The sequence below is a fragment of the Rhopalosiphum maidis genome, chromosome 4, assembly GCF_003676215.2.
Source record: "Rhopalosiphum maidis isolate BTI-1 chromosome 4, ASM367621v3, whole genome shotgun sequence".
NCBI classification, from domain to species: domain Eukaryota; kingdom Metazoa; phylum Arthropoda; class Insecta; order Hemiptera; family Aphididae; genus Rhopalosiphum; species Rhopalosiphum maidis.
Window position 1 is genome coordinate 52,907,848 of NC_040880.1, and position 23,466 is coordinate 52,931,313.

At 22.8% G+C, this 23,466-nt stretch overlaps 1 protein-coding gene across 1 annotated transcript; it reads right to left on the minus strand.

Moving 5' to 3' along the window:
• Positions 1-1,010: 1,010 nt before the first annotated feature.
• On the minus strand, positions 1,011-23,211 carry LOC113558208 (MATH and LRR domain-containing protein PFE0570w-like). Its single transcript, XM_026963704.1, has 42 exons — positions 22,514-23,211; positions 22,273-22,377; positions 21,759-21,863; positions 21,572-21,652; positions 21,374-21,433; positions 19,957-20,088; positions 19,822-19,887; positions 19,693-19,758; positions 19,292-19,426; positions 18,886-19,005; positions 17,204-17,256; positions 16,962-17,100; positions 15,983-16,168; positions 15,680-15,913; positions 15,180-15,545; positions 15,012-15,110; positions 14,852-14,938; positions 14,496-14,597; positions 13,532-13,618; positions 13,377-13,460; positions 13,193-13,291; positions 13,020-13,106; positions 12,861-12,944; positions 12,697-12,795; positions 11,674-11,802; positions 11,485-11,601; positions 11,300-11,428; positions 10,836-10,961; positions 10,530-10,655; positions 10,124-10,270; positions 9,191-9,310; positions 9,007-9,099; positions 8,382-8,645; positions 7,756-7,851; positions 5,837-5,989; positions 4,739-4,868; positions 4,388-4,664; positions 3,037-3,223; positions 2,158-2,334; positions 1,935-2,084; positions 1,694-1,876; positions 1,011-1,599 (listed from the first exon to the last, which is right to left on the minus strand). The coding sequence occupies exons 1-42, from the start codon at positions 22,527-22,529 to the stop codon at positions 1,322-1,324; spliced, it is 5,574 nt and encodes a 1,857-aa protein (XP_026819505.1). The 5' UTR covers positions 22,530-23,211; the 3' UTR covers positions 1,011-1,321.
• Between the last annotated feature and the right edge of the window lie 255 nt (positions 23,212-23,466).

The following is a 23,466-nucleotide window of genomic DNA, read 5'->3' on the forward strand; positions in this document are numbered from 1 at the left end:
TGTCATGGTTTGACAAAAGTTAAATTATCCACTTACAATTAAAATTATATCTATATTTATTAATAACTAGATGTCGGATTTATATTCTCTTGAAATACTATAAATATTATGTTTATATGTAATTAAAAATAATCCGAATTTATTTAAATAAGAAAAACACTTAGATATCAGATATATTGTTTACAACATAAAAATAATGTTTTTAATTCTTAAATACTCTCTAACCCCTAAAATAAGTTTTTTCATGCAAAATATAATTGTTTCTATGAATTGTATACACCAGAAACCAATTTGTAAAATCATATAAATCCTACCTCTAATATATGTTTGAATGTGTCCAAATAAACAATCTGATTTTGTGCAGAATAAGTAATAATAACTGAATTGTTAGAGTCAACAGCCAATTTAACAATTAATTCACTAGTTTTGTTAGTAAAAACAGCACATTTAGAGCATGCATATATTGATTTTCAAGTTCAAAATCTTTTTGGGAAAGTCAATTCAGTTCATTTGGGAGGTAAAAATTAAAAATTCCAACACTAAAATATAACCAAGAAAAACTAATAATAATAAGGAAAAATAATTATTTTATGCAATAATAGTTTTCTACAAATTCCATTTACTTTTTTGGTGGTAATTAAAAAATTAATAACTAAAGATAATTTAATTTTCACTAAATGTTATTCATTTTTATTAGTATACATACTTCAAAGTATAATTTTCAAAATATTTTAAATTGACTAAAAATTTAGTTTTGTCCGTACCTAGTAGCAAATTATTTTCTTTATTTTCAATTTTCAAAATAACAAAGTTGTTGGGCATACATAATAATAATAATAATAATAATAACAATACAATTGCTATATTTTATAAATTATAACACTTAAGTAAATACTCAAGAATATATTTAATGAAATTAATGTAAACTTATTTATTTTTCATTAAAATTAGTTATATTTTTTATTTGTTATAGACACACTTAAAGAAATAAACATAAATAATAGTACCAGAAAAGAAAATTTATATAACATTAAGGCTTAAAAACATACTTATAAATTACAATTTTACAATAGTAACATAACTTTAATATAATAATAATAGTTAAAGCACACTAACCATTGTCAAACATTTGTAATGTCACAAATGTTTTTGTGATTTAATAGAACAATACATTTTTACTAAATCAATTAAAAATTAGATTAATTACATACATGGTATTATATACCATAAAAATTCAAAGATAATTAAATAAAATATCACAGATATTGTCAGTCATGTAGTTTTTTCAAAATAATTAAAAGTCATCAAGTTATTTCAATTGCTAACGAAGATTGTGCAGTTGCACAATTGTATGATATACATCTTTATTCAACAAGCAGCTATTGACCATACACTTCAATGTCTTAATATCGTCTATGGCACATAAATTATCCCATATATGACCTAAAATTGATTTGAATATAACAATTTTTTCCGATAAAATTGCAGACAATTCAAATTTTGGTTTCCATTGCATTAAGCTCAAACAGCTAGTGAGATAATCTACAGATCCAAACATTAGAATGATTGACATCAGAGACTCTTCAAAGCATTGAGAACCTATAATTTAAAGGTTTTAAAATATTTATTATCAATTTAAATTTTGACAATTTTCAATAATATAATAACAAATACTATTTAGTATTGTACTTACGAGGTCGGCTATCATTCAGATATTCAATAAATTTGTTTTGCAATATTTTGTAACTATTATAGGTGGTGTTATAAATATGTTCTTTTCCGTTTTTTTTAACACCATTTATTGGATCCTTACATTTCTTTAGATAAGTGGCTACAGTAGTATTACAAGTCATCTTAAATGGTTTCATTGTCATGTCTAAAATTTAAATATTGTATGAATTATCTAATATAATTAGTAATGTATTAATACTTACTTATTGATTCCATTGTTTTTATGGCATACATTTCGTTTTGTTGAGTATTCAGATAATTATCAATCATGGGAAAAAGACAGCTGATCACGAATTCTACTAAGTCTTTAGGATTACAACATTTTAAAAACATGACTACAGAAACAAAGAAATCTATAAATAATGAAATTGTCAATTTATTATTCATAATACAGATATTTAAGTATCATTTTGTTTATAAACTTACCAGGTTTGTGTTTATGTTGAATAAAATTAGTTGGCATATCTATAGTAAATGTATAATTGAAATGACAAGAAAGTAAATTGATTAATTCTCTTTGGAAAATATCACAACCAATAGTTTCCTCAGAATAAAACTTTGTTTTTGCAATTAAGTATGATATGACAGTTATAATAACTGGGTCTAAATACAGAATACATTATAATTATACAATTTAAAATTTTATCAATCTATAATAAAATAACCGCATGTACAAAAAAGAAAAAAAAAGACAAAAAACATATGCAACTGCAATTGTTTAATTTTTTGTTTTAAAAAGGACTATAAATCAAAGATACAATGTTTATCGAATTTGTTAAAATTTAACATATTGATTTTTTATGCTAGACAACATATTGTAATTATATTTTTGGTATTAATATAGTAATGAAAAAATGGTGATTAATAATTGTTTATTAACTTAAGAAATCGTGAAAATCCATCCTTATAAATGATATTGTTTATTAAATATTTAAAAAAAAAAAAAAAATGGAATAATATATGATTAATACAGAAATTAATTAGGATTAAGAAAATGTTTTACTCACATAAGTTGAATCAGTTTTTCTAACTTATAATTTAGTAATTTCATGTTAAAAATGCATTTCACAGTTATTTTTAACATTAGAACAATTATAAGATTTAAAGGTGTGAATATTATCTAAGGGTATTTGGAAATTTTTTTTGATAATTTTATTTCAAAACAAGTTATGAGCATTTTAAAATTTACGATTTTAAGTTGATAATTTATACTATATGATTTATATATTTTTGAAAATTAATTATTAATATATAAAATTTTAATTTTTTTGTTTCTTTGACTAAAATTTTGAATTACATATTTACCTTCTTCATTATTTATACTTCGTGGCAAACAATTTTTCCATAACAGCAAAGATATAAATATAGTACAACAATATTTGTTAGGTAAAAAAACCATTGAATCAAAAATAAATATTTGAAGAGTTTTCAGCATTCTTGTTCTAACACAAATGTCAACAAAGTATACTGTTTGTTTTATTAATTGATCATCCTGAAAATGAGTATAATATATAAATAATTATATAACAAATAACTTATAAAATTAAGATTATAAACTTATCTTATTGTCACTAAGAAATACTGTCTAACAAAAATTGGTATGTTTCCATAATTTCAACTACCACAATAAACAAAAATAATAAAAAAGGTTATTACTAATTTATAAGATTTTATTATCATTTATTTTTTTTCTGATCCTGCATAATGATTAATAAAATGTATATTACATTTATATTATATTATCACCATTACAGTGACATTGTGAATTCAATTTGTTAATTGTTTAGTCATAAAAAACAATTTTCACTTGATGTTTATATTATAATTTTCTAAACATTATAACTTTTATAAAATATATTAATGCTGTTAAGTTATAGTTGGATATTTTTTTATTTAATAAATATTTTAAGTTTAAATGATGAATAACAATTTTAGTTATTTTGTTATAATTTTAAAATATTTCTGGTGGAAATTTGAAGATTTTACATATCATATTATTCCATATTACCTAATAATAAAAATAAAGTACTATAATAATCAATAGCAATATATTTATATGATAATATGAAAATAAGCTGATGAACTATCTTCACTCAGAATCAATTTTTGTATGTAATGATTTATTATTGATAGTGTCAATAATTAGGATCTAAGGAGTGCGGATAATCAAATAACCATTAAAAATAAAGCTGATAACTAATTGACTATATGAACAACCTATCTATAATATGATACATTAGAGTGAGTCGTAATAGATATTAAAATAATTTTACATTTTATAATATGTATACAATAATAAAACAATCTAAATGAATGATAAACTGAATTAAGTTGAACTAAAAATAATTTTGTAGTGTAGATAATTGACGGGCTGGATAGTTGATGTGTGAACAATCAACGGTTTACTTATTAAGTTTTGAATTAGAGATGTTAGAAAATATTCTGCACCAGAACCCTTTATACCTATATATATATATATATATTACTGATGGTTATGCAATTTTAAGTCTCATAATTTTACTTAGCCTTAAATTCTGCAAATCATCAGGATAGCCCCGGTTATTGTTGCATCAAGTGGTAGTCAAAATAATGGAAAATTACCAAATAGTAATACAAATAACTAATAATTAAAGAGAAAATAAAGTTGTTTACATACAATTGTATGATTAGTATTCATTTGCTTTGTCAACACATTTTTTCTAATAACATTTAAGATAGCTTCAATTAGTGTATCACTTCTCAACATTTTTACTAATGCTAAAGTGATTGAGGTTAGTTTCATTATTTCTGGACAAGAAATATTTAAATTTGTGGACGCCAATATTTTATTTTTCTCTTCATTTTTTAATTGTTCATAATTTTCTTTGTAGACTGACAATCCAGTTATTATTGGTGGACTAATTGATTGTTCAAAAATAAAAACACCAATTGAACTAAAGTATAAAAAATATACATTGAAATAATACATACTATATAATATTTGATAAAAAATATTGTTTAAAATTACCCTGCAATTTCTTCCTCACTAAAAAATCTTAAATTTCTAAATTCTTTGGATTCTAAAATTACATTAAGTGGTTTATTCGATAGTATGAATTCTCTTAAGTGAATCCTGATTTTCATATTACTTTTAACATCTATAAAATGTATATAAATCATTATCAATTATTTACTATTTTCTAGTAATAAAGGTATTACACAAATATTAAAATAGAACTTTACTTAAAAATGTAAAATTAATTATTATGTGAATATTTTTCTTCATATTTTATAATAATAGATGTTTCAAAGATCTAAAATAGATATGTTTTTAATAATATCTATGATTATGTGATTAATTGTTAATATGTTACAAATATTAAAAAAGAAAAAATTAAAACCATTAGTGATGTTGTATACAATCTATTAGTAATCCCGAAATTGAAAAAACCGTATAATTATATCAATATACATTTATCCAATCAATAAATATGTATGATACATTTAAGACTAATCTATAAGCCATTTTTGAACTAAATTGATAAGATAAAATGACAAATGAATTAACTATATAGAAAACTGAAAATACATGGAAAATTTTATTTAGTTACTATTTTGACTTACCGAAGAAACATATATAAATTATTCAAAAAGAAACAGTTGTTACATCAAAACAAAAATAACAATTTGACTTGCAATTAAGTTAAACAGGAGGTCTGTTATAGTGAAAATTTTAAAAAAACTAACAGAATAAAAAAAAAAATAAAAAATTCAGATGGAACATTTAAAAGAACAATTACATTAATATGCACTAAAAACGGTCAGACTTTTCAATCGATATATAGAGGTTATCATTTTTTACAAATTATACAAGCAATTATAAAAATAAAAGTAACAATATATCATAAAATATATGAACATATTTGTATAATTAATTTATAAGTAATACTGTAGTTAGTTCTATATTATTTGTAGGTTACAGTTACAAGGGACAGTTAAAAATGAGTTTGGTAGATCGCGTACAACAGCATTACATTATAACCAATGCAACGACTTTCCATTTTAATTAATTCAAATTAAATATATATTTATACAAATAACATGCATTTAATCTAAAATTATTTACTTTTTGGATTCTGTAAAGAATTAGATTTTTGTGTTTTAATGGTAGGTTTAATGTGTGCTTTTTGTTGGTTACAGTCAATGATTTCCGATTTTAATATTGTTTTTTTTTTGATTGAATTAGATTGCTGTAATTCTGGATGTATGTTTTTTAAATCTAAAGAAAAAATTAATAATTGTTATTTCAATGCAACAAAAATTGTACATCATAAAGTTCATGTATCATTCTAAGTGTAATAAAAACATGAAATATATTATAACAAAAGTATATAGTAGTGATGATTCATTATATCATTATGATTCAGTCATTGGACAAGACAAAGTAATGCATAGCAAATAATTTATTTAAATATATTCAAGTTGAAAAGTGAGGAATATTAATAAAAATGTAAAAATAGATTTAAAATGTAGAAAAAAATCAAAACAATGATTATTTTATTTTTTATGTTATAAACAATGTATAATATTTTTCTCAATCAAATTTTATTGACATTAGATATTGTAATGCACTAGGCCGATAATATTATATTGGAATAATATTTTTACTATACACGTAATATATATCTAACAAGCTAATATTGCCACGAATACAGTTTCAAATAACACTGATTTTTCATTTATCTTGTGAACTGAAGATAATATATTATATCATGGGTCACCAAATGGCGGCCCGTGGGCCGCATACGTCCTCCAAACACATTTTATCCGGCCCGCAGACAAATAATAAATAATACATTATTACGATAACATTATATGTGTTATTATTGTAAATTATTATTTTCGTTAAATATTATTAGTTTTTAAATAATGTAAATATGTACTTAGAATTTTGATAGGCCGTTAAAAATTTTCAGATTCCTAATGTGGCCCTTCAAAAATATTAATGGGGACCCCTGTATTATATTGTATTAACTGTATAATAATGACTACATACATGGCTTGGTATGACGCAGTGTGTACACTCAACTACAGAAACGTACTGAGTATACGTATAGGTGACCACCTGGGATTTTAGCGACCTAAAAACGTACAGTACTCTCCCCTACAGACTAATGACCTGAGTTGTCAAAGCCTTAACCCCAATAAGAAAAAAAAAAACAGTTCTTAATAATAGTTGGATTACTATTACCATAAGTTAATTAGTTTCTTGGTTTCCATAATGTTTCTATATTGGTTGAAATCGGAAAATAAATTATTTATGAAAATCATATTAATTATTTAGGATATAACTTATATATTAATTTATAAGTGTTCACCTAATAAGCATAAAGGATTACTTATAATATGTATGTACAATTGATCAAGTAATAACTAGACCAGGGATGGCCAACCCACGGCCCGCAAGATTTATCAAACATATATGATATATGTACAAAAAAAAATTATTTTGTGCCGATAGAATATTCTGGAATGCGCACAACATGGATTTGTATTATTACCAATATAAACTAACTTCTTTTATAATAATAATTAATTCTGTTTAAACATTTTTTGTATAGGGGCAAAATACTAAAATAATTTTATATGTGGCCTGTAGGATTGTAATGTATTTCCAAAGTGTGCAAGATCATTTGGGTTGGCCATACCTGATTTAGACAATACTTTTTACTTTTTGGTATATGTATAGAAATAAATTTCATTTTTACACTATTTTTATAAACTATTAGTAAATTGCAATAAATCTTAAAAAATGGCTATTATCTAGATCAGCGGTTCCCAAACTTTTAGGACCATGGCACCCTTGAGAAATAGTTTGTGTTTTGTGGAATCCCTTATTTCTAAATAATATAAAATAATTTTGTCAATAATCACATACATCTGGCAGAACCCTTGAAATTTTTTCGTGGGACCTTAAGGTTCCGTGGAACATACATAGATAAGCAATTTGTAAAATTAAACATTATGTATAAAACTATTATTTACCATTTTCATTTATAATATCACTGACTAATTTCTCAGTTTTTGTGTTTTGATATTCATCATTATGAAAAAATACATCATTTTTTAATTGATCATCACCTAGAAATTTAAATTTTTGTTTAATTAAATTACAGAAAGAAAAAGATTATAATATATGCACACTGTTGTGTTAATCAATAATACATTTTAAGAAAAGTTAGATAGCTATTGAATTTTTTACTAGTAATTCAAAAAATAATATTCATAAACTATATTAAGAATTTAGTATAGTTATTATGACAATTAATAATATAAATAAAATAAAATACAGTAAAACTTCCGTTAACGATCACCTTTATGTAACGGTTAGGTTTTTTTCTCCCATCAAGTGTTATGCCATGTATTGTCACCTCTATAGGACGTCAACCTCTAAATAGTGGTAATTATTTATGGTCTTTTCAGTGACTGTAAATTGGAAGTTTCACTGTATTTTTTTTTTTTCGTGTTAAGATATAGTTTCTTTATAAAGAAAAGGAATTTGTGGAGAGAGCTAATTGTCGTGTAAAGCAAATTGTCTTAAATGTTTGGATAGAGAATGCTTCAAAAACTAAAAACAAAAGTTTGCGGTTGTTGTAAAAAAAATTACTTACTATAAAAGTCATTCATATGTTGACATGTAGATATAAACAATTCATCAACATACATTTCTTTCAATATATCTTTGATATTCTTTGGTAAAGATTCATTTTTATTAATAGTGTTTTTATTTAATGACTTTATTTTATAAAATTCATTGCACTTTTCAATAGACATACAATCATCTAAAGAATTATTATCTTTTTTTAATAAACATGCGTTTTCATAATTATTATTAGATTGATCACATTTTTTTTCTGGTATAATAGTGTTTAACACTGAAACATAAAAATAAAATTAGACATTATATTTTATGTATATAAAAGTTGGTATTAGTTTTATATTGATATTTATCATTGAAGTTGTATAAGATTAGTAGCAGCTAGTGAGGGGGAAAAAAGTAGATAAAAGTGAACATTAAAAAGGGTTCGAAGGATAAAAAGTTTAAGAAACGCTGGCTTATTTCATCACGAAAAGAAATTGATTAAGTGATTATAAACTTAAAGCGAATAATGCATTTTATAAAATATATAAAAATGTATTATTTTAATAATAGTTCAGATTTTTTACTTAAAATTAATTAAATTTAAATTTATCTTATATTTACTGACATAATTACACTCAAATGGAAAACTATACCTTTTTCATTTTTGATACTATTTATTTCAGAGAATTTTTTCTTTTTCGGATTTATTAACTTATTTTCACAAAGCTTGATTTCTGTTTTAGAATCTATGAAGGTTAAACATCATTTACAAATTAATAGTTGTAACAATGTTAAAAGATTAAAGATACTAAATATAATAAATAACAAATAATTTACTCATACTCGCAGCTGAAGGTAAACAATTTATTGTTCTTTCATTGTTTGCTGTATTAACTAATTTAAGGATAGAAGTTGAATTTTCATTAACATTGCCATCAACATTTTGTTCAAAATCTTCTAAAATTATACAATCAGATTAAAATTAAACAAAAATAAAACTACATACATAAACATATAAATATATAATCATTCAAGTACAATGTAAAATATACATAGAATAGGTTAGCAAGTGACAGCTTGAAAAAAAGAATTATAATTATAAATAAAATATGACAATCATTTTAGAATATTTTTTTTTAGTTGACAATTTTAGATAAAAATACCAATAGTAATCTATTAAAAATAATTAAATTTTATATTATATTCTATTCAATTTTAATATTTAAACTGTCCTAAATGTAGTCTTTCTCTTCACACGCAACTTCACGTGTTTATCTTAATATTAATTATTAAGTTTACTTATTGTACATATTACAGATTGTAAATACATTTTTGTTGTTATATAAATAAAAATAAAAAATTAACCTTAAGGTATAGACTAAATTAACATATGAAGTGGATTTATTTGCATTTACTTATACTATTATTTTTGGTAAATTATTGCAATAATTAACTTAAATATATTAAATGTTTTATTATTTTAAAAGATTTTAGGTAAGGTAATTTTTATATTTTAGTTAGTTTTACTATTAATATGGTTGATTAAATTTTTTTCATTAAAAATTAAGTTTTGAGATAATAACTGATATTAATAAGAAATTTATATTAGTACCTGAAAAATACATTATATTTCTAAAATAAATAAACCTTATATTAGATTAATTGATAAAAAAAAATGCAATTTTTAAAATATGTAACTATTTAAATGTACTAATTTAAATGAAAAACAAACATAATAGTGGGAAATAAGTTGTATATTTAACTACTTACCAATCAATAATCTATCATCATCATCATCATCATCAAAATCATCATTAGAGTTAATGATATTTAATGAGAAAGCAATATCATCAGTAGGTAGGTCAAATAAATGATTAATAGGCTCATTATTTTTAGATATATGTGGTAACATTGGACCTAAAATAAAATAATAAATATATAATAAAATAATTATTAAACTATTATGGAATAAGTGTATGTAAAATTAAGTATTAAACTTAAACAGTTAAATGTAATTAAATACAAATAATTAAAGGGAATTGATAAGCAGACCAGCAGTTCAAAGTTGATTGCTTTTTATTATAAAAATAGTTAAATTTTTACTAGGTTTTCAGAAATATAATACATATATTTGAAATAAACAATTTAGTTAATAAAATAATTAAAAATAACTTACAAATTTGATCTGCTTTAGAACTAATAGTTTCACTTGTATCAGTTGTATCAAAATGGTTTTTGTATTGAGGTGGTTCAAATATCTTTAGAATATTTGTTTCTTTTTCATTTTCAATTAATGCAGGAACTAACATTAATAAATTAAAAATTAAATTATGCATCTATAAATAATGGGGAAGTACTTGTATGGATATTCTTAAGAGATTTTTGGAAGCAAATTGAAACTAGTTGGCACTAGAGAGTGAAAGGGATGAAGTGAACAATTTCCAGCATATTTTAATTAATAAAATAATAAAGAATAACTTACAAATTTGATCTACTTTAGAACTAATAGTTTCACTTGTATCAGTTGTATCAAAATGGTTTTTGTATTGAGGTGGTTCAAATATCTTTAGAATATTTGTTTCTTTTTCATTTTCAATTAATGTAGGACCTAAAATTAATAAATTAGTAAATTAAAAATTAAAAATTAAATTATGCATCTATAAATAATGGGGAAGTACTTGTATGGATGTTCTAAGGAGATTTTTGGAAGCAAATTGAATCTAGTTAGTACTAGAGAGTAAAGGGGATGAAGTAAACAATTTCCAGTATATTTTAATTAATTGAGAAACTAATAATGAACAAAAAAAGAAACATTTAAAAATAAAACTGTGGACTTGAAATTTTCACCAAATATTTAAATTAACACATTTCCAACATTAAATTATTTTCAAAATATTTTAAATCAAACAGAGAAATAATATATATTTATATAATTAAAAATAAAACCTGGTTTATTTTCATCTTTTAAAACATGAATTATTTTTGTTTGAGTTAACCCGTGGTTGATATTTATATTGGCTGATGACAAAATATTTTCTGATTGAATATTATTTTTTACTTCATCCATTATAAACTCTGAAAAATGAGACAAAATGAATAAAACTTATAAAGTATTCAGAATTATAAATTACCTTCTTTAGAATCATTGTTTTCATTTATTAATACAGTCTTATCGCTTAAATTACAGATGTCAAATGGTTTCATTTGAGGGCCAGAGCATTTTTCAGTTTTTAAATCATATTTTATATCTAATCAAATTTTTTTATTAATTTTATAATATATATATAAAAACAAATTATTATTTCATTAGGTTAACATACCAGCAGGTTCATAGTTAAAATTATCTTCAACTTTGATTTTACTTTTAGAATCAATTTTGGCATTTACTACATGAGAATTACTATGACTATTAAAATCAAAATAATTGTTTTTTATAGTTGTTGCATAATCTGAAAAATGAATAATAGTTTAGAATATATAGTATACTTGCATATATTTTTATTTTATTTATTAAGTTGGGTTGATCCCCATACAAAAAAAATAGTTTCAAACAATTATTTATATGTATTAAAAACATTGAATATATAAAAGGTTATATCTAATAAACACATTACAATATAATCATTTTTGAACTAAATTATTGTATAAAAGTAATAAATAGAAAAAGAGGAAAGTAGATAACTCTATTTTGTTGTACTTAAAAATCAAGTATAATTTGTTTTTGAGTAGGCTACTGTCAAGTGAATATGGATATGTTACGTTTGAATTCAATATTTTATTTTATACAAAAACAATTAGTCAACCTAGATTATTAAACAATATATTCATAAAGTGTTATGAAATTTATTTTACTATTAGCAAAATTATAAGTTGAATTGATTTTTACCGAAAATGATGTATTTATATTATTATTTTTATTAACTTTTAAATCAATACCGACTTATCATAGAGTGATATGAATAAATCTATGGTATAAATAGAGAATTGCATAATATAAAATATATAATAGTTTATAATTCATGGTAGCATTGTATACATAATATATAATAATATACATACAATAAGTCTTATATTATGATATCTTATTAACTTAAAAATAAATGCAGTTATGAAGTTAACACTTATTACGTCATTATTGACAAATACATTATATTCTTTTAAAATTTAAAATAAAATGGTGTCATTTAAAATTGACACCATTTTCATAATAAGATTCAAGATTAAATGATTTATTTTTTGTTAGACTATTTTAGATAGAAGCATTATCAGCTAAAAGATAGTCATATGTAATGATTTTATGCACACGTAAATTTTATATAGCTATTTAAAAAGAAATAACTTACTTATTTTGTTTTTATTAAAGTTGATATCATTTTTATCATAAGGTTTAATATCCGTTGAATTATTTTTCATTGTATTATTTGATATAGAAGTATTATCAACTAAAAGTAAACACTGTTATTACAATTACAATTCTAATGTAAAAATTTAAAAAAGAATAACTCACCTATTTTGTTTTTACTATGATGGATATAATTTTGTTTAAGTTTATCATTAACTGGTTTACTTTTTGAAATAGAAATATTATCAACTAAAAAAAGAATATATGTAATCATTATTTTTTATGTTAAATATAAAAATGTCTATTTTGAAAGGAATAACTTACAAATTTTATTTTTATTTAAGTTAACACTGTTTTCAAAATGTATTGGTTTATTTTTTGTTGTACTATTTGATATATTAGAATCATCAACTAAAATATAATTACAATTAGATACAATGATTTTTTTGTTATAAGAATAAATTACATGGCGACTATTTTTAAAAAGAATAACTTACTTATTTTGTTTTTATTAAAATAAATGTAACTTTCATCACAAGGTTTACAGTTGATTAGATTATTTTGCATTGTAGTATTTAATGAAGAAACATTATCAACTGAAAAATAAAAACAGTTAAATGCAATATATTTTTTTTTTTTAATAAAAATATGTACATAGCTAATTTAAAAGAAATAACTTACTTATTTTATTTTTATTAAAGTTAACATCATTTTCATTATAAGGTTTAATATTGATTGATTTATTTGATGTAATAGCATTATCAACTAAAAATATAAACAGTTTTATACAATGATGTAAATATATAAACAATGCTATTTGGATAACAATAACTCACCTATTTCATTTTTATTACAAGGGATATAATTTTGTTCACAAAGTTTATCATTAACTGGTTTACTTTTTGACATTGAAACATTATCAGCTAAAAGATAAATACAGTTATGTACAATAGTTTTTTTTTATTATTGTAAAATATAAATATGGTTATTTTGAAAGGAATAACTTAATAATTATTTTTAGTTTAAGTTAACATCCATTTAAAAATTAATTAATTAATTTTTTGTTGTATAATATGATATATTAGTATTATTAATTAAAAGTTAATACAATTATACATAATAATTTATTTGTAATTTTAATTACATAGTTTGTTTTCAAATGAATAATTTACTAATTTTGTTTTTATTAAAATAAACATAACTTTCATCACACGGTTTAATATTATCCGGATTATTCATTTTTATATTATTTGATATTATAAAAGTATTAATAACTATAAAAATAAGAATAGTTAGTTTCAGAGTTATGAATTTGAATTTAATACTTAACAGTAAATAACATAAAAAATGCAAATAAAAGAAAAATGATTGAAATAGCTTATAAACAAATCTATATTAAGAAAATTAAATAAATACATAAGCTTTTTTTATAAAATATTCGTTTAACTTTTATATTTATTTATAATTTATATCAAATACATTTTTAATTTAAGATACACAACTGAGCATAAAGTTAAGCTAAATCTATAGTTTATTTTGTCTCAAATTTGCAGTAAAAATATTTTTTGAAAAAAAAACTGTATGCATTTATCATGCAATAAGGTGATGATATGAAAAATAAAATATTGTATTTTTAATAGTTTTGACTTGAATCAAATTTGAATCTCACTAATTTTAAACCAATAAAACCATTATAATAAAATAAAATAAATTGATTAAATAATTATAATAATACCAGGTTACAGACATATATTTTTTTGGTAAAAATAATATACTGATTTTCTAAAAATAATTACTTACTTATTTCGTTTTTATTATTAGAGTTGATATCATTTTCATCACAAGGGTTAAGATGAATTGGATATTTTTTTGATGAACTATTTGAAGTAGAAACATTATCAACTAAAAATTAAATATAGTTAAATACAATTTTTTTTTATGTGTAAATATTTACTCTATTCAGGAAAAGAAGTTTTGTAAAATAACCAGTTTTGGTTGAAGACTGTCAGGCAAAGCTAGTCTGTAATTCACAATTAGCCAAAAATCTAAATGGCTATGTAGTATATCACTTTAATGTACAATTCGGTTGCCTAACATTTTTTTTATCTCAATTCCTGAATAAGCAAACTTTAGCTAATTTGAAAATAATTACTTACCTATATCTTTTTTATTAGAATTGTCATCTTTTTCATGAAAAGGTTTAAGATTAATTTCTTTATTTTTTGATATCGAAGCACTATTGTCTGAAATATAAAAAAAGTAATGGACATAAAAACAATAAATATATTTACTATTTTTAATAACTGTTTGCCATACTTTTAAACATAATCATATTGTCTATTGATTTAACTTTAGAAGGTTGAATATTAAATTTGATATCTTTGTTATTTTTTTGTGGTTCTGGCAATTTATTATCTAAAGACAATAATATTATAATAAATGTTTAATTATATTAAAATATTACTTTTAAGAGTAGAGTATTACCACTAGTATTATAATCACAGTATTCAGTAAGGTATTCTACATCCACATAGACATCTTTAAGCATACTTAAAATATTTGGTTTGATGTGATCATTCTCTTTTAAATTAATACATTTTTCATATTTTTTATTAATTGAAATCGAATCAAAAATTGGTATATGTTCTTTTGATTGAATGTTATTTTTGTGCTCTTGTGTAATAAGTATCTTTAAAATATTGGCTTCTATATGTTTTTGATGCAGTATTTTTTGACGTACTTTTTTAGCATTATTATTAAATGCAAAATGTTTAATTTTAGAATTAAATATCTTATTAACATTGTTGTTAAAACTAGAAAAATTTTTACAATAGCATTTTGAACCAAGATCTGGAACAAAAAAATTAAACAACCTAAAAAGAAATGTATTGAGACCATTGTAATAGCTATACAAATGTGTGTAGTATCTGTTCATTATCAATTTAAAAATAGAAATATGCTATAAACATTATTAAAAGTCTTACTTTTATTCGTTTTTGAATAATTATCTTTAGTAGAACTTAAATTGTCATTATTCAGTAGACAAATGTTATTTATTTTATTACTAAAAGAGTCTGATTTTATTTTTATTTCATCCATAATTACTGTATGAAAATACTGATTAGTAATTGGATTAGATCCAATCTGATCTAAAGGAAGATGGCAAGTGACATTTTCTTTGAACATTTCAGATGTCTGATGATTTTCTATAGATCGATCTAAAAATATATTGCATTTTATTTAAAACAATTTTTTTATTTCTTTAAATGCATAAAATAATTACTAACCTGGGTTACTATTATCAAATTCAAAAGTCTGTAAACTACTCAGTTCAATCATTTTTTCTGAAATACTAGTTGAATTGTTAGAATCTGAATAATTAATTAAATTTTCATTTATATTACTATAACTTTTAACTAATATGTTCTCTTCGGGTTCATCAAAAATACTCATTAAGCTATTTTCAACAATATCTAAAGAAGAAATAATAATTATGACATACAATATACTTCCAACTTAAGAAAACACTGTTCCTGATTATGTTGTCTGTTTTAACCTAGAATAACAAAACAAAACTATAGTCTATTCAAAATGAGATCACTAAACGGCAGAGACCAATTTTCATTGGCGCGCGCACAAGCAACTTGTGGATTCAACTTGTGGTGTTCTCTAGGGACGCTTTGGTCGCCTGTTTTTGGTCTGCTAGGTAGATGTGCGTGCGTGCGTCATGCTCACTGTACATTTTAAATTATTTGAACTTATCGGTAGTCGTTACTGAAATAAGGCGACACTCTTGTCGAACAAAGCCACGCCCATGTGCAGTATTTGACTGCCCGTACTGATCTCATTTTGAACAGACTATAGATTCTTTTTACAGTAATTATTAAATTTGTAATGTGAAATATAAACTATTAAAATAAGCCTAAGAGAAGTTTTTTTTTCATATTTTTATTTTATAACAAGTTATAAGCACTTGGATGAATAATATATTTATTTTTAAATTCATATATTATAACTTATTTTAAATTAAATATGGAAAATACATCTTTGCACAAGCAGTTTTTTTTCTTCTACAAATTTAAAATTGATCTAATATTAACAATAAATAAACTGTAATAAGAATACAATACAAAGATTTGTTTTGTTATATATGTAAGAAAGAGTCAACATAAGCAGGTACAACATTCTTTTAAGATATAGTAGTAACATAGAATAGTTAAAGTTTTGATGAAAAATAATTTTTTTTTTTAAAAAACCAAAACTTACTAGTTTTAAATGGTGATGGTGTACATTTGTTTGATTCATTAATATCATCCACATTTTGTTTTAGTATTAAATCAGAACAAATCGATGAATCATAGTTTATATTACATATATTATCAATATTATTAGTATCAACAGTGCACATATTATTTTTGTTCCCTGAAAAATAAAATGTTGTAAAACACATTTATAATTTAGGGTTATGAAACAAATTAGATAATGTTATTCAAAAGTAATATACTTACATCATAATCTGTAGAGAGTACTTTTGATACCACTTCATTTTCTTTATGTTGCTCTGTATTAAAAACATTAGATATTAGAATTAGAATTTGTTAATTTTATATACTAATTAATTTAAAAGATAATGGTACCATAGACATTCAAGGCAACACTAGAGGATTATCAGGAAGAGTGCTTCTTGATGATAAAACTTAGAGGGTTTTAAATAAAATCTATTGTGATAGATTTTGACTAGTTAATTAGGTTAGGTATACTAACAGGTCGAGTCTAAGACAAAGAGTGATGGACTGATAGGCTTGAATGGAGCAAGATTAAAAATGTGACTCAGTAAGGGTTTGTATTTTGAGAATTGATAGTTTAGATCTAAACATAGGGGCAAACCAATTGTTAGTCCAGTATAATTCCTAACCTAGTAACTAGTTGATCTAAGATGTGGTAGATATCTCAACTTCTTTAATTTCAAGTGTAGGGAAGTTTTCCTTGAGTAAGTAAAAGGTATGTGGAAGAATTTTTCAGAGATTATTAGATTTTCCATTTAATTGCCTAGGTGTTTATTACTATACTAGGAGATTGGTTAAGGGTAAGAGTCTGAGTTGAAAGTCAGTATAGCTGCATAGTTCACATAAGTTGGTTAAATCATGTTTGCTGTTTTAAAAATAATGTATTTATATTAAATAAGTCGGATGACAAGTCACTTGCTATTACACCTGTAGAGATTGGGAATGAAAATGAACTGTTTTGTTGAACTGCAAATGTCCAATTACAGAGATAGCGAGACAGAATTCCTTATTTAAATTCAGGGTTATAATATTGGTTTAAGTCTATGTATGTGGTACACTTCTGAAGACAAACTGTATATGAAATATTAAATTTATTTTAGTTATACAATATACTGCAATATTAAGAATACACTACACTCGCATATTATGTTGTCTCCATCTCACACATGTAAAAATAGCAAAAACTGTTTTGTGGTGGAATTGAACTACTCAGGCTGTAGTGATAGCTAAGACTTCAAATTGATTATAAGATAACATTATTAAGAACATTATCTGTCAAAATTGGTTGTTTTTTTTATATCACTTATACGAAAAAAGATCTTATTGTTTCAAAATCCATTATTTTTGAACTTGAATAAATTTTTTCATAGTTCCTATATATATATTAAAAAAAAAATAACAGCATTTCATAAAGTTTTCCTTTTTATATGGTGAAAAATTTGTTTCTAAGTTATGACTGTAGCTCTTTTGGTTTTTTCCCATGCAAAACCTAACCTAACGTGTTACATTTTTAAGACGGAGACAAGGCATGCGGGTGTAGCATCCCCTTAAAGCAGAGGTTCCCAACCTTTTTTTACTTAAAGTACCCTTAGTCATTTTCTAAAAATCTGGAGGCACCCTGTGGGCATAGGTTTTAGGGCTAAAAATATATTTCAAATAATTTTGATACACCTTAAGTAAATTTCGAGGTACCCTGGTTGGGAATCTCTGCTATAAAGTATATACTGTATGCCTTACAGCCTACAATAATAATCGCATTTGAAGTTTCAATTTTGAATATTTTAATAAATTATCAATTTTACTGGACAATAAAACTTAATATATTCTGATTGTAAAATATAGTTTAATTAATTAATTAAAAACCAAAATATAATGACATAAAATAAACAAAACTTATTTACTACCTTGAGATTCTGTTTTTATTATTTGATCTTCATTATTTAACTGTCTTATAAATGATTCAGTAACAATAATAATTTCATCATCCTCAGTATTTGTTTGCACATATTCTTTTTTTGAGGGACCTATATAGATAAATATAATGTTTAGTTATTAATTATTTTCAATTTTGAGCAAAATAACATATTGGTTTTACAAAAATATTAATTTTTTAATAATTGTTGTGCCATGACTGCTTAAGGAAATGATTAAGTTTTTAGCCTTATATAAATAAATATATGTTTTTATATAATATTAATGTAAGTTACTTTAGTAACTAGGGATAATCATTACAAAAATTAATAATTCATATTTCAAAAAATATATTTACAATCAACTATTAATACAATATTAAAAATATAAAATATATACCTGTGTCTTTCAATAATTTGTTAGTTGTACTATCATTTTGTGCAATGCTTTTACATAAATTAGAGCTATTAACCATTTTAACAGTGTTAGATAATCTTGATGGTTCTTGATTACTTTCATCAAATGTGTTTAAAGCTAAAATATAAAAAGTATGAAATTAAAAAAATATATTTTCAAAACTATTCTTTATTCAGGAAATATTTAGCAGTGATCAGTTTCATCATTCCACCAAAATAGTTGCTATGTAAAGTAGTATAGCACATAACTAAGTCCCCAATTTTTATTTTTTTTTTAACCTGAATAAAGTATATGTAATATTTGGTATGAAATAAAATATTAAAATGTTACTATTAAAAATACATTTCTAAGAACACAAAAAAAAAAAAATTGTGCAAACTTACAATTGATATTAGATTTATTGTTAGAAAAATATGATTTTTTGTTAAAATAAGTTTTCATTTCAACATCTAAAACATAAAACATATAGAATAAAAATGAAAATATCCAAAACTAATGTTATGTTATATTACTTTTGTTAAAAATAGAATAAATATTATCTGGATCAGAAGTACAAGTGGATATTTCTTTAACGTCATCTGAAATTTAATAAAAATAAATAAATTTAAATTAACACACACACACAAAAAAAATAATTAATTATTTACTTTTTATATAATTCAATTGAAAATTATCGATTTCTGAATCAGAATCTGATTCAAATAATGAAGGAATACTTTTTTTGTATTCGGTATCTAGTTGTTTTCCGGGGTATACATAAGAAATATCATTAGTAAAAACTATAACACATAAAAATCATAAAATATATTAATTAAATACAACTATTTATATAAACGCTGATAAATAAGAATATTTTTAATGTTTTAATTTATAAAAATTACTGGTCTTCACTTATAAATTATAATGAAGGTATAGGGTCATCAACGATTAAAAAAAAAAAAAATGTATTATATGACAATGTAATATATCTTAAATTATGTATATTAATAACAATAAACAAAATTGATAGTAATAATAAAAATACTTAAATTACAATTTGAAATAAATGTTTGTTTAATTTCACTTCTTATAACTTGCAACAATTATGAATTATACATATTACCCAAACAAAATGGCCCTAGTTTATAGGCGTGCACACAGGGGCAGCAAAGGAAGGATATGTTTCCCCTGCACTTTGTCGGCAAATATTAAATAAGGGGCCTCGGTAAAATTATATTTCCACAAATGATTTTTTTTTGGTAAAGTATAAATATTTTATGATTATAGAATTTACCAGTATAAAATTAATAGACCTGTCTACTATAAAAAGAAATAGCAATGATTTTTAATCATTTATCTACCATGACATTAGATGATGATAGTGTAATTGATGAATTTAAAAATGTAATACCTGTAAAGCGTAGATTAGTATTATAAGTTTGTAAAAAAAAGTTTTATGAATTTTAATAAGAGGTTTTATTGTTTTATTTACAACTTTAATTATGTACCATATTATTACAAATTGTTATTACTTTTTTTTTTATTATTTTTAAAATATTTATTTTATATTGTTATATATTAATTTTTGTTTATTTTATATTATAAATAATAAATATTAACTATAGGCTTGTGGAACAGTTATACCTTTAATGGTTACTATACAAATTTTTATCCAAAAAACAAATAACCAATACAATTTTAATTTTGATATTTGATAGTAAAAAAAGGAAAACTACGGGCCGGTTTTAATGGCGAATTTGAAGAATGGGTCAAATTAATCTCTTGCTGCCCCTGAAACCAGAGGTTGCACACATCTATGCCCAATTATGCTATTGAGGTATAATAACCTACTATTAAAAATGAAAGTAAGAACATTATCTGTATTCTCTCATCAATTTTTACTTACTTTAGTTTTTAAATATTAATATATTACATACTCATAATTTGCAGCCAAGTATCACTTTTATATAAAATATAATTTAAATGCTGAATGATTTCAAATACTTATTTTTTAGTTTATGCACCCAAATTTAATAAATTTTTTAATGATAGTGTATATGAAAAATTTAAGATATTTATACATACTATAGCCAGGTTGCAATTTCTTTTTACGGATTTGTTTTGAAGGTTTTCGATTCCTACAAGCTAAAAATAATAAATAAATATAACATAATTAATTCTTTCTTAGTTAATTAAGTAGTAAATATTTTAGTTATTTTTAATATAATTGATTAATAAAAATAATAATATATATACATATATTATATATCAACATTTTAATACCGTTTCCTCGTTTACTTCTAATATTGTCAATTCTTGAACTTTTATGCTCTTTGACAGTTGATTCTATTGATTCACTGTTATCTATGAAATTAAACAATAATTAGTGAAAATTTAGAATTCCAATTAGAATTGTAATAAGAATTATATTAGGTCAATACATATTTTTTATTATGATTAATCAACTTACTGGTCAGTTGTTTTTTTAATTTATTTCTTGTCATATAACCATTGGATGATAAGACTGCATTATTTATATCTACTTGAGAATGTTTAATGGATTTTTTCCTTTTATCTAAAAAATAAGCAAATTCTTAATTAATCATTAGAAAAATTACTATGTATAAGAAAAAGATATACAAAAACATAGAAAATTAAAACTGTTGCATTTATACTAGTTTAAGTAATATTATTTAATAATTTATAAATAAATCTAATATTAATATTTAAAAATGTGCATCATAAGTGAAGAAATATCTAATTCATTATTTTTGGATAAATTTCCTAATATAAATTATTCATGTAGGTAATTTATAGGTATTTAAACATATTATTCACATTAAACAATTAAAATAATATATTAATATTTACAATAATTTTTACACTAAACAGTGTTTTTTTGAACTGTTATGAATATACTAAATTATATAATTCATAAAATAATAAATAAATGTCTGCCTAGTTTATTATCATTTATAACTTACAGTAAATTTCATCGTCAAATACATCATTAATTGATGTTAAAAATGTCCTTTTTCCATTTTCATTTTGAATGCAAGATGTTGACTCACAGCTTAGTGACATTTTACCTTTATAAATAGTAAAATAAAAATATAGTAAAATATATAAACAACATTTAAATTATTATTATTTTAAAGTGAAATTTAATCGTAAAATAAATTTTACAATGTTGGTTTTTAATACAAAACAAATAGGTACACTTACTATTACTTGGGCTCATGGTTTAAGTTTAATTTCACAGTTTAGTTAGTTTCACGAGGTTATTGCAGTTACAACAGTAGTATAACACCGACAAGGACAAATCAGAAGAAAATCATGCGTTTAAATATTGAAATCCACATGTTCGTCCGAAATGAGGATAAACGTAAGAAAACGTTTAACCGTTTACCTATATTTATTATATTATTTGAACAAACTAACAGGTCACAAATTCACAGACGTGTATGTTATAACCAACATTTGAAAAGCGTTATTATAGAGGATATTAAAATAACTAACAAAAATTACAAATTTGAATATTCATCTGGGCAAATAATGATGCAATTTAAAACAAGTAACAACACTGATACAAATATCAAAGACCGACATTCACACTATTATAAACTCGGTAGTTAACTCAATAGCCGCTTGCTGCTATCACAGTATCACACATTTACACCGGCGGCGGCGGCGGCAATGCGGTATATTGTGATTAAACGAGAACAAGACAAAAAAAAAATAAAATAAAACCACAACGAGTCATGAGGCTCAATTGAAAGAGAGAAGAGACGATACTACAGTGGAATGAGCGCAAAAGAGATGAACGGAGCGTACAGTGTAAGTGTTGGAAAGGGTTTGCCAACTTAACCGACAGGTACGAAATATCAAGTTCCGATATCATAACAAAATTCGAACGACTGCGTTGTTCGACATAATTATGCCAAAATGAGCAGTAGACAATAAGCATACTCTATATTAAGTCTATTGTCTTAACAATTTATTGTGTCATAATAATTCTGGCGCTAAGTATTTGATTCCGGTTTAGCGCCAAAGACAACTTGCAGACTTGAAGGTCTGTCGTGGACCATGGTCATACCTAGATGATAGACAAATTTAATTAATTTTTGTATAATATGACATATTATTACACATTGTGTAACCTAAAATCATATAAATAT